This window comes from Populus nigra, chromosome 6 (genome assembly GCF_951802175.1).
Source record: "Populus nigra chromosome 6, ddPopNigr1.1, whole genome shotgun sequence".
Taxonomy (NCBI): Eukaryota; Viridiplantae; Streptophyta; class Magnoliopsida; order Malpighiales; family Salicaceae; genus Populus; species Populus nigra.
In genome coordinates, this window is record NC_084857.1 from 15,212,441 (window position 1) to 15,225,432 (window position 12,992).

The 12,992-nt window shown below is 30.9% G+C and overlaps 1 protein-coding gene across 1 annotated transcript; it reads right to left on the minus strand.

Annotated features, from left to right (window-relative positions):
• Nucleotides 1–7,917: 7,917 nt before the first annotated feature.
• On the minus strand, nucleotides 7,918–9,420 carry LOC133696111 (F-box/kelch-repeat protein At1g23390). The gene has a single exon (XM_062118160.1). The coding sequence runs from the start codon at nucleotides 9,349–9,351 to the stop codon at nucleotides 8,119–8,121; it is 1,233 nt and encodes a 410-aa protein (XP_061974144.1). The 5' UTR covers nucleotides 9,352–9,420; the 3' UTR covers nucleotides 7,918–8,118.
• Nucleotides 9,421–12,992: the final 3,572 nt, after the last annotated feature.

Genomic DNA, 12,992 nt, shown 5'->3' on the forward strand with positions numbered 1-12,992 from the left:
TATAATTCCTATATACAAAAGTATATTACAAAAAAAAATGTTGGTTCATGTTCTTATTTAATTATTATTTTATTATCAAATAAGAGTATTGTGATATTTAAAGAATATTTAGAATGTAACTTTTTATAGTATTTTCGAGCATTTAATTTTTTCAATTTGTTATCGGTGTTTTTTTTATCATTGACTTTTTAAAATATATTATTAAATTAACAAAAAATATTTAAATTAATTCAAATAAATGATCCGATTCCCATATTTTTCCCGCTCCATTATAAAATCTATCATCTCCTGGCTATTTTTCTTTACGTTAAAAGAATTTAACTCGATACACACGACGTAACACCTATCTACTGCCTACTAAAAAGTCAGGAAAAAAATATTATAAATTTTACTGGCTTGCATCAACCTTCCTTTCCTTAAAAAAAGAAAAAAGAAAAAAGAAAAAAGAAAAAGGAACCATCCTTTTCTCTAGTCTTCCTTGTTTTGTTTTTTCTAATCATGATATGGTGGTAGTTTGGTATTAATTTGAGGGAGTGGTTAGGCAGGAATGTTTTGCTAAGATGCTCCATACAATTTACGAAGCAATATTTTCACTTCAGTGGACCCTACCAGTTACCCCTTCTTTGTGCATCAATCAAATCTGCGGACCGATGGACGGTCGTGATCGATCAAGAAGCTAAAGTAAAGAATTGCTTGCGTAGATCAAGATAAGACCAGGCATCTCATTTCAATATCTGCCTGTGTGACGGGCTGCTTTCATTATTTTGTCTGCATTATTCTCACAAAGTTGAAGGGCTAAAATACGCCTGGGTGGCGATGCAGTTCTTTTGCCTGCTTTCCAGGCCCTTGTTTATTCCCTGCTGGATACCGCCAGGGAATCTCTAAAATGCGCTCTCCGGGACGTATGCCGTCTGCCTTGGAACACGTGGCCCTAATATCATATGCTGTCGTTTAACCGCTTTGGTTTTTTAAAAACTTTCATACGTACCCACACCTTTCCAAGAAATAATAATAATAATCTATCCTTGTTAGTGTAATAAATTACCACTTTTATATAACTTTTAAGAGTTCAATTAAATTTAAAATTCAGTTATTAATACCATTAAAAAATAATATAAATTATATTACAAGAATTACCTAACCGTTTGAGGGGTATATTAAAAAATAAAATAAATCATATCTTGAAATCTCATCTAATATCTTAAAATTATAAATTAAATTGATTTTTTTAAAAAACACATTCAAATTAAAAAATCACAAGTGTTTAGCAGCAGAGATGATCAGAAAAGGAGGATAATTTGTCTACGAGAGGAGGAGGACCTGGGGATTTGCAGATACATAGGACCTGCATTTGAAAAAAACAATTAATTATGTGGAGGGGAGACAAGATTGGGAAATTAAAGCATGCTTACTGTTAAAGCTGTTAAGAGGGATTTTTATTTTTTATTTGTTTTTTAAAAAAGGAGAAGCAATGCCTTGATGTGCTCCAGTGAAGAACCCTAAACCCAAGAGCATATTTGTCGCATTGGAAAAACTCAATATTCTCTGATCATCATTTTTATACAAATTAAATCGTGGGGAATTTCAAGAACTATACTTGAGCCTTGAGGTCTAAAGCCCCAACTCTCGACCCTAAGGTATTTTGGTCGCTCGGGAAAAGCAGCGGTAGCCACTATACCTTTGCGTGTTATCTTCAGCCATTTTATTCCATAAAATTATATAAAAAAAAACTATCATTCTCTTCTCCATGCTATCAAAGAATCATTTTTTATTTATTTAGATGTCTCAAAAACATTGTATTTCCTATAAAAAAAATTAAATTCACGTGCCTTTTTTTGTTCATCTGCATTTAATAATCCAATAAATATAATAAAAATATATAGATTGATAAAGCATTTTAAAATGCCCATGGGTTCAGAATAAGGTCAAACCCATGGGCTCAAAATCACATAAGAACAAGGGCATAGCGTAAATTGAGTGAACTCCTCTGGATAAATTGTCAAGGGAGAATTGATTCACTGGCCCAACATAAGTCCTATCTAAAATGATTTGGTGCTTGCCTTTTGGGATTTTTCTTGCATAAAGGAGGAGTAAAACAAACTTTGAATTTATATTATATATATATATATATATATATATATATATATATATATATATATATATATATATCCGGAGTGTTTGGTCAGTGCATCTCAACTAAATTTCTGGGCTCTTGTGCTAGTGCCAACTGAAATTTCCTACACAAGAACACGATAAGTTACTGGGTTTTTTTACAAGAGATTCGAATCCTGAATTTAAAAAAACATATTTTTTTAAGTCCAATACTTTTACTACTAAATTTTGATTCAATTTAAATTAATCAATCAAATTATTAGAAATTTAATTGGTAAAATGAATTTGATAAAATCAATATTTAATTTAATTGAAAACTCGGTAAGCTGTCAATTCTAGATTTTTTTTCCTTTCAATCCATGAGTTCGGGAACATGATTCAAAGTATCCAGCAGGCTATTCACAATTGGTGCTTGTAGGTTTAGGTGGACCAAACAAATAGTAGAAAAAAACCTTTTTGGTTTTGTGGGTCCGTTTCCAGGTCATAATTGCCATGGCAGACCACCACCTGTGCTTTTGCTTCTCTCACTCGTTTACTCGGATTTTTTTATTTTTCAAATGATATTCTCCTAACCAATCCAAGGATATGATTAGGTTATCGACATTGAAGGTTATCCTTTCGACATCTCCTGGTGATTTATTTATAGTTGAAAGTTAAGGAATTGTTTAATATTATTTTCGATGCATTTTTTAAAAACAAAAATAGAGATTTTTTTTTTGGTTTTTGCTTTAAAAAATGTCAGTCTTTTTTTATTTATTTCTTGATAAAAAATTCAAATTATCTGTTTCTAAATATTTCAACAAAATACGTAAGGATACAAAAAAGGAAGGAAGGAAGGAAGAAGGGCAGCAAAATTATCCAGAACCCAAGAAAGGAAGCCCATATGGTTTAGAGATTGCCATGTCCAACAAGGTAAGGTAACAGCTCCATCTATCTATCATCTTTATTGACTTCCGATGACCCAACTTCCGATGAAGGCTTCGTAAAATAACTAGCCTATTAGCCAGTGCAATGGCGCGGGTCGGAGAATATTTTTTTTTCAAGCACCAAAAAAAAGTATTGAATGATGTATTCAAAATCAGTTGTGTATTGAACATGTTCTATCTAACTAGGTTTTTGATATGCATGTCCTACCTAGAAGATTATAACAAGTTTGTATAATTTCTTATGTATTTGACTAATACTTTAATAACTTTAAAAAATTTAAATTGTTGAAAAATAATAACTAATATTTTAATATAAATATTGGATTCACAAGTAGACTAGTATTTAAGTAGTAGGAGTGAACTAGAAATTCATAGAATTATTTTAGATATTTACTAATTTTAAATGAGAGTATTTTTCATCACAATATATAAATTGTGGAAAACACTTTCACCTTTTAGTATAGGTGAATTTTACAAAGGCACCTACATTGATTCTTCATATAAGAATTTACCTGGGTATACAAACTTATAATAAATTCAAAATGCTAGAATTATTCATAAGCATAAATTTTTGTTCTGAAAAATAGACGGATCACTAGTTAGCAACTCATCAACATCTTTAATCTACATTCAAATCATATAATACAACTTACTTTATTAAATTTATTTTCTGGCCACAACTAGTCTTTTATCCTAAAATTTCATATAAAAACACTCCACCTGAATTTCTTAATATCCTAAACCAAATAACTAGGTAATAATTTCTTAATATTTCACCGCACCGCGCACTACTTGCGACACAACAACATAATTATCCATCTCATTGTAACACAAATTAAAAACTCCATACTTGTGTATAATAAAATACTAAAAACAAATGTCCGGAAAGCGAATCATCCACATAATTCATGCGATGTATTATAATTATAACGCTACGTGTAAAAGAGAGTTTCGTTTTAATTAAATTGTAAATATTTTCAATTGTTTCTTTGAGATGTGAGATTTAAATAGAGAATCGAGTTTATATATACTCTTATCAAAACTCTGATTTTTCATTTAAAATAAAAGAACTTAATAAAATAAAAAACTGGTAGAATCAAAATTAAAATAAATCATTAAAATAAATAACTAAATATCCAAAAAATAAATTCTCTAAATTATAGAATAAAAATACTCAAGCTGATCTAAATATCCAAATATATTCATATTTTTTTTTATTTGCAATGACCTTTGGCAAGGACATTGTTCAAATTAATGGAAGTATCTTTTAAATAATGTCTTAGAAAAAATTACAAAAAAGCATAATTACAAAAAAGCATAGTTTTATGAACAAAAGAAAAGGTAAACGTGAAAAATACTATATCATTTGAAAAATGAATCCATGCTATCCTTGTCAGTTATTAATCTTGCCCATTTTCCTTCATATATTTAAAATTTAAACATTTATTTTCGGACAATATAACATAGAGTTGCATAATATTTCAGGTTTTTAAATAAAAAATATAACAATTTGAATAATTTGCATTTTAACAAATTATTTTCTAGATAGCCATGGTAACAAGATCAAGATAACTTGACAAATCACTTATTTAAAACCCGATCTAAATTGATAATTTGACCTATGACCCAGATGATATAGGGTCTAGGTTGGGCTGGGTTCCAACAAAAATAGAGAAGGATTGACCCGGTAAAAAAATAAGATCGATCTGCAACTCTATCAGCCTTGAAAAAACATACTCAAAATCCTTTAATTTTTTCTTCTTCAAAACATTGTGATTCTTTTATGTTTATAAAACAAAAATAGACTAACTCGGGTCAACCAACTTTACCTGATTCAACTCATTTGACCCGTGATTTGGAACTTGTCTTGAGTTGATCTCCAAATCAAGTTTGAAAGCTATGCAATAAATAACTTTTAAAATTCATGACACGATTCATTTCATCAAAAGAACCATATATGAAAAAAAATCAAAAAGTCCAACCCTTAACAAATCAAATATTGAAGGATGAATCAATAAAAAAAAACTCAATTACATGAAAGGATTTAAAATAAAAAATAGTAATAAAAAAATGAGTATGAAAATCAAAACAAGAACTAAATTAGTAAGCAAGAACAATTCTTTGATCAGAAGTTTAAGTTGAAAAAAAAATAACAATAAAAAAAAACCTAAAGTATAAGGACCAAATTAAAAAAAAACATTATAGACTTTGATTGAAGGATAAAATTGAAAACCAACAAAATCTTGACAAAAGAGCCAAGGAGAAAGTAAAAAATTAAAAGAAGAATGATCAAATTGAAAAAAAATATTATATATAACAAATTAGAATTAAGAACTAAATTGAAAATAAAAATTTCTTCACAAAAAGGCCAAAGAGAAAAATAAAAAATCTAAACAATAAGGATCAAACTAGAAAAATATAATGTGCCAAATTAGAATTGAATGATTAAATTGAAAACAAATAAAAATTCTATAAAAAAATAAAAAGAAATTAAAAATTAAAAAATAAAAACTAAAATTGAAATAACAAACAAGAAAAAAAAAACCTGCATTTTTTTGACGAGGAGAGAGAAATAAAAGGGGAGGGGAAAACCAATCAATGACAAACCGTCGCAAAGATGACATGCATCATAATTAGTGGAAAGGACATGGTGATTCATCCAATGATGCTGTAGAAGAAATTATTTGATCATTGAAAGGCGCTGCATGTATTATTTAAAAGGTGGGTGCTATACTTTTCTCACGTGTTTACAATTTTATTGATTAAATTATTATTTTAAGATAAGAAAACAATTGACTTTTTACTACTTTTAAAAAACAAAAACACTAGAATACCATTTATCATGAAATCAGATGTAATTAAGGTTTAAAATCTATGGAAAAAACATATGTGTCGCTGTACGATCATTATATAACTAATGGCTGTGTAAAAGATCCAAATATTTCTAAAATCAAGGCTTGTGATTTTTTTTCATCGTTTCATTGTGAATAATAAAAAATATATATAGTTATAAAGAATTTTTGAGTTTTTTTTTATTTGATTTTTTTATATATACCGAGGAGGCTGCATAATACCATCTTAGGTGGTTTAAGTTATTAAAAGGATGAGAATAAAAAATTAAACTGTAATAAAATATTTTGAAATCGTTTTTGTTACAACACCTGTGCATCCGGACATGCATTGCATAGAAGTCGACGAATTCTTTTGTTCAAATGATTCTTTTTTCTTTTTTTTTTTTCTCGCCTCTGGCCACCGGTTTGAAAGCACGACGAAATTTTGAGTAGTTAACAGAAAAGGAAAAATCGTTATTGAAATTAATGATGTCTCCTTCAAAAGGACCCATCACCAATGGATGTGGCTACCATGGACCGCTGCCTGGCTTGGACATTTTTCTTCAGAAACGGGCCTGGATTTATGGTGGGTGGGACATGGACGCGTCGGAAAATGTTGGTAGCATCATGATGGTTTTAATTTAAATGGTAGGGTTGCAGGCCATATTTACAGCCGATTTTATGCATGCCATCCATATAGCTCAAATAGAAAGATTTAATATGAATTGATGTGTGAATGTTTTTTTTTTAATAAAAAAAGAAATCACTGTTAAAAAAATATAGGATTAAAAAGTAAAAAAAAAAAGAATAAAATCCCTTGACCATAAAATCAATCCCCATGTACAACATGAGATTCTGAGATTGTACACCTTGATTTGCATATCACATGCATATTCAGTATTTTTAACAATATATATACATACACCCGTATACAAGGGGTATGGGGAAGATTGTATTATTAAAATTAAAATACAACGACCTAAAGTTTACATCAATACTAAAAAAATCATTGAATTGCAAGACTTCAAAGAGTTCTTAGTTTCAGAAAATATTTTAAACATATCCTTAATCTATTCTTAGCTTGACTAACCACAATACCGAACAAAAAAAACAAGAGAAAAAGTTGCCAGTTAACTTAATTTTGATTTTATTGTGATTTTAATTCATACTCTAATTAGAGAATTGATGTGTGAATGTTTTTTTTTTATAAAAAAATATCACTCTTAACAAAATATAAGATTAGAAAGTAAAAATAAATAAATAAATAAATTTTTTTGACCATAAAATCAATCCCCATGAACTTAATACCCGATGTAAGTTTAACAACATGAGATTGTGTGATGCACGGAAGTTAATCTAGGTATTCACGTTAATAAAATAAAAAAGATTATGATATTGTACAACTTGATTTGCATATCACATGTATATTCAGTATTTTTAACAATATATATTGAAAAAAAAATATAAGAAAATCATTGAATCTCTTTAAGCAATATACGTACACACACCCGTATGCTGCTACACACACCCCTGTATGGGGAAGATTGTATTATTAAAATTAAAATACAACGACGTAAAGTTTACATCAATACCGAAAAAGAATCATTGAATTGCAAGACTTTGAAGAGTTCTTAGTTTCAGAAAATATTTTAAAACCACCGAACAAAAAAAAACAAGAGAAAAAGTTGCCACCGAATTTAATTTCGTTTTTATTGTGATTTTAATTCATACTCTAATTAGAAAAGAGTCAAAATGTAGTTGGTGGATCGATCATTGCTTGATTTTAGATTTGTAAAATATAATTAGACCCGTCGTTTCGGATATTGTCGGTAAACTTCTTTGACTTGATACTAGGAACCTAACAAACCACTTCCTGTAATTACCAACCTAGACAAAACCGCTCACCAACTGCTTCAACTTGATAAGCCTTGTAAATTAATTTAATGATCCAATACCACTATCTATTATTATAATCTATGATATATAATATTCGTAATAATATTATTGAACAAGGTAGTAAATTCCTCCACCACCGAAAGCAGAAAAAGTGAAGAGGGAATTTATTCGCGTTAATTTTCAATTGAAAAAAATATTGTATTATTAAATACACACTAAATTGAATAAAAGACATTTAATAGATAAAAAAAAAGAGTATATTAAAGAAACACTTCACCATATAAAAAAAATGGAAATGACAAATCAATGACCCTAAATCTTATCCAGATTGAATCCATGACCCTCGTCAAGAATCAAACCGTCTCTTTCACATGAAATTTTCTACTCTCACGCAGAGCCTTATCCAGATCATCCAAACCCACCCTTGAACACCCCAAAACTGTTCCCTGGGTTAACTTACATCTGTCAATATCAATCCCTGACATATTCTTCACGCTAGTCCAGCTACACGCGCCACTGCCATCTCCGCTAATCTCACACATGATGATAGCCCCTCCAACGCTGCTTATGTATATGTATACAAGATCATCCATCAAACTCACACCTATAGAGGATGGCGACGGCATACCAAAGTATATCATATTCTCAGCATCATCTTCACTGCTAATAACCTTCATTCTCTCTACCAGCTGCTTTGGCATCTCTCCAATCTCTCTGAAAACCTCCAATGACTCCCCATCCACCTCCCACAGTTTTATGCTTTTGATATCATCTCCAATTATACCAACAAAAATCAGACGATCATGGTTGGCAAATCCAATGAAGCAGTGGGAGATAGTACTTGTTGTCTGAGGGCGCAGATGGTAGGGTCCTTGCCATGCCTTGATGCTGGGATCGAAGGAGTAAGCCACCCCCGTGCTTTTCTCCACGACAAGCATCTTGTTTTTGTTGGAGTTCACTGCAATGGAGAGCCAGGTGGAGGAAGCTGATTCCCTGAGTATCGCAGGCATGGACTCGCACATTTCCCACTTGCAAGTCTCCAGGTCATACATTTCGACTGCTAAAGGGTCGTCCTCGAAGTCGCAGGTTCCACCGGCGATGATGACACGTTTGCCAACCATGGCCACAATGGGGTCGATTCTCCATATGAGTGGGGCCTTGATGTGGTGCCAGGTGAGGTGGAGAGGGTCATAAGACAAAGAAAGGCTGGAAGGTGAAAGCATGTAGAGGAGAGTGGAGTGAGATGATCGGAGGGCTGAGATGAACTTGATAGATGGCTCATGGATTTCGATCCAAACGTGTGAACGTGGATCGTAAGCGTGTGCTGTTGTTGAGTGAGGAAACCTCGTGTTCTGGGTGTAGATTAGGAGCCATGGTTTGATTCTGTTGGGGCAACGACGACGACGACCACCAACTCCCTGCAGAGAAGTGGAAACTGCAAGTTTCCAGGACTTGGTCACGTAACTGGCAGGAACGAGATCTACGAGAGGGACGTGATTGAATATTGACTCCAAGATGTCTCCATGGATTTGATTTGAATCTTCTGGTGTTAGTAAATTATCCCCGGTGACCTCCATCGATCTCATAATATTATATTATTGGTGGCGCCGGAGTGCTTGCGGAGCTACAAGTTTTTGGACTTGGTAAATCGTGGTTTTTAGTGTATATATAGGGGCGAAAAGGTGCGAATTGCAGTGGATATGGCATTAATTATTCTTTAATATAAAAATAATAAAAAATCCATCAATTAATATATTTTTTTTCAATTAAAAATTTAAAATCTTAAAATCTTAAGTCAATCCTAATTAATGGTTTAAGTTCCAAATAAAAGTGAAGTAGGGCAACAAACTCATATAATTTGAAGCTTATTTTTCTAAGTAAATTTTTATAGATTATATATATATATATATATATATATATATATATATATATATTTGTAGAATTACTTTTTTTTAAGTCTCCTCTACATCTTATTTTATTAAGAACAAAAAAATTATGCACCAAGGCTTGTAGCCTAGCGGCAGAGGCAAGGTTTCCTTGCCTCTGTCACCTAGGTTCGAGCCCTAGCGTGCACGCCTGTCACCCCCGCGGTGTTTTACATGTCTACTGGGCTTGCAGGGTGTTCAGTGGGTCCGGGGATTAGTTGTGATGCGTGTAAGCTGGTCCGGACACCCCGGGTGAACAAAAAAATTATTAATAATAAAGAAATTATCATTGAGGATTTTAGAAAAAAAAATTGATGATTGAAAACTATCAAAAGTCCAAAAGAATCAAATTTATCAAACTTTTTCATTCAATCTTTTCAAAATTGATCTTACTATTCAAACTTAAGAAAAAGGTATACAACTTATAAAACTTTTTGAAACCATGTAACTTCTTTCCCACAAATCCTTACAAAAACATAAAGCCAAAAACTATAAATATATCTATGTTGGTCTTGTACAAGTAGGAATAAAACCCATTACCAAAAAAGATCTAAACACTTCTATCCTTGTAGGCTCTAGAGATGTCATATTCCATAATTTTCAAGATTCATTATTAAGCTCTATAGTATCCAATTTATGTAATGGTTCTGTTTTATTTGACTGCTACCTAAATCTTACCATCTCTCTCCAAAACAAAAATATATTATAAAGTATAATCCTACAAATAAAAACTCATAATTATAATATGATTGAATGATCAATTCTAGTAGCTTTGATCTTCAAAATCCATTACAAAGCTATGTTCTTTGTCTTTGCCATCAAACATAAATTTCAATCTCATAAAGGTGAAACCTTACTTTTATAAATAAACATTTCAAAATCAAACATAGTTGTACATAGAGTCATCCAATGAAAAGATGTAACCTTACCAAACGACTAGATCCTTGAAGGAGCAATCTAACCTGAACCTCAATAACCCCTACAATCAAATGTCCGACTTAAACAAATAACCCAATACAATGATAGCAAGGTTAAACTACCCTTCCACAGACATTCAACCAGTTCTAGATTCTCAGATGAATCATCTTCATCCAGTACTTTTAATTTAGGAAGAATCTCTAAGATCCTTTTTATCATAAATATACCTTACCATACAAACCCATCTAGAAAATCAACCTATGATATTTCTAGTACCAATTTCTAAAATGCAGATTACACTAAAAATATACCAAAGCTTTTATATACAAACTAGAAAATAATTGATCTTCTTTACCAACCTCTTAAACTTTCTTTGTTATAATAAAGAATATCCAAAGTGAACTAAATGCTTTTTAAAAAATAATTTATCATAAATAAAAATATTTTGTTGATTATTTCTATAGTAACCTTAACTCTAAAAAATGAGACAAGAAATACAAAAAAGTTATTATGATTATGTTGCATTACATAAAATGCAAATAATATTTTTTTTATTGGTTTGAGTAATATTATACTTTTAAAAATCATATTGCATACCTTTTTATAAAAGATGCATGTCTCATTACAACAAGGAATAAAACCCTTATTTGGGAACTAGCAAACGGTTCTCCCTTTGAATCTAAACATTCTCTTTTAAGAAACTTCAAAATCCCTCTTAAAAACCAAACAATTGAAGTTGCTCCTTACAAAGCTGTTTCATACAACCAATACCAAACACATTATACAACAAAACAACTTCACCAATACAAACCTTAACACCATAGAAAAACAACTGACTATAATAAAAAAACATATCAAGAAGTCTCTATTTTTTTTTGTTAAAACTGCAAAACCTGTTTAACAAAAGCTAAAAAGAACTAAGTTTTGAAATCATACCAAGTCACTAAAGCCAGTCAAACTCAAATTCAAAATGTCAAACTCAAATTCAAAATAACAGAAAAGATTTTCTTAAAGTTATCAAGAACCATCTCAATCACCTTGAAGCTTCTTCTTCCATCTTAATTGTTCCTGATACATCCCAAATCAGTAACCACCCTCAAACCTCCACAAGCCATGTAAACACAATGGAACATGATAAAAACCAAACTTCTACTAAAGAAGAAGCCTTTCGAGAAAAAAAATTCCTAAAACAAACAAACTTAGTTGGAGAAATCCCACACCCAGAACAATTGATGATGGACCAGACATAGGAATCTAAAGTGAACAAGGCATTATTAACTAACATAAGTTTAATGCCTTTTCTCTCCATGAATAGATCATTGATGGAATGATAGAATACAACATCCTAAAAAACTTAAATGAATATGTTTGACAATGCTTACAAAACCTAGAGTGGAACCTCAGACAAAGCCGTAATTGAACTTTTAATTACATGATTTTCTAGTCAATTAAAAGGATGGTGGGATTACCATCTCACTAATACTCAACAATCAAAATTTCTATAATCCATTCAAATCTATGAAAACCAAACACAATCCTTGAGCCATCTAGTAAAACTATCTAAGATGCAGTATCAACCCTGATACTAACTATTTCTCTGCATTTCATAGGAGATCCATCCCTTTTAAAGGATAAAGATGTCAAACTTCTTTCAAACATTAGGTGTAAAAAACTTAGTGACTAGAAATGGTACAAAAACACTTTTCTCACTCGTGTTATGCTCTGAGAAGACTCTAATCAACCTTTCCAAAAAGAAAAAAAAATTCTTGTTAGATTACTTAACCTTCTAAGAGAGAGAGAGTTTAAAATAACATTAAAGACACCTCTGGTAACAAAACCATCTCCTATAACCAACTAATATATGGTGAACTTTTTAGTTTCGCATAAAAGAAAGGTCTCAAAATCTGTCAAAATCTTAAATTCTAAAAACACCTTAAGTGGGAAATGAAACGAACCAGATAAGAGTTAAAAAGTTTTTATCAAGAGTTTGAGCTATCCATTAAAAAACCAACCTGTGGTGGTACCTATACCAAGCCGTACTTAAAACCTTCTAAATCACTTCACAAATAATCACCCCACAAATACAAAAAAATTTTCATACCAAATCCGAACCTTACTACAAATTCTTTAATAAAAAAACCAACAAGAAATTCCAAATCCAAGCCTAGATTTTACCTTAAAACATTACTTGTTACAAATATGGCCAAAGAGGTCATACTTCCAGATTTTACCGTGTAAATACCAAACTTCATGAACTTTAATTAGAAGAAGAAGTTATTCATCATATCCAATCTCTTTTAATTAAAGCCTCTGAAACTAAAACAAACCCTTTAAACATTTTTTAAGCACCCCTACAAACTAATGAGTTAGCAACATCTATTTTT

What these genes read in the sequence shown, in the direction of transcription:
- LOC133696111 (XM_062118160.1), bottom strand. Translation starts at nt 9,351, where the DNA reads ATGAGATCGATGGAGGTCACCGGGGATAATTTACTAACACCAGAAGAT.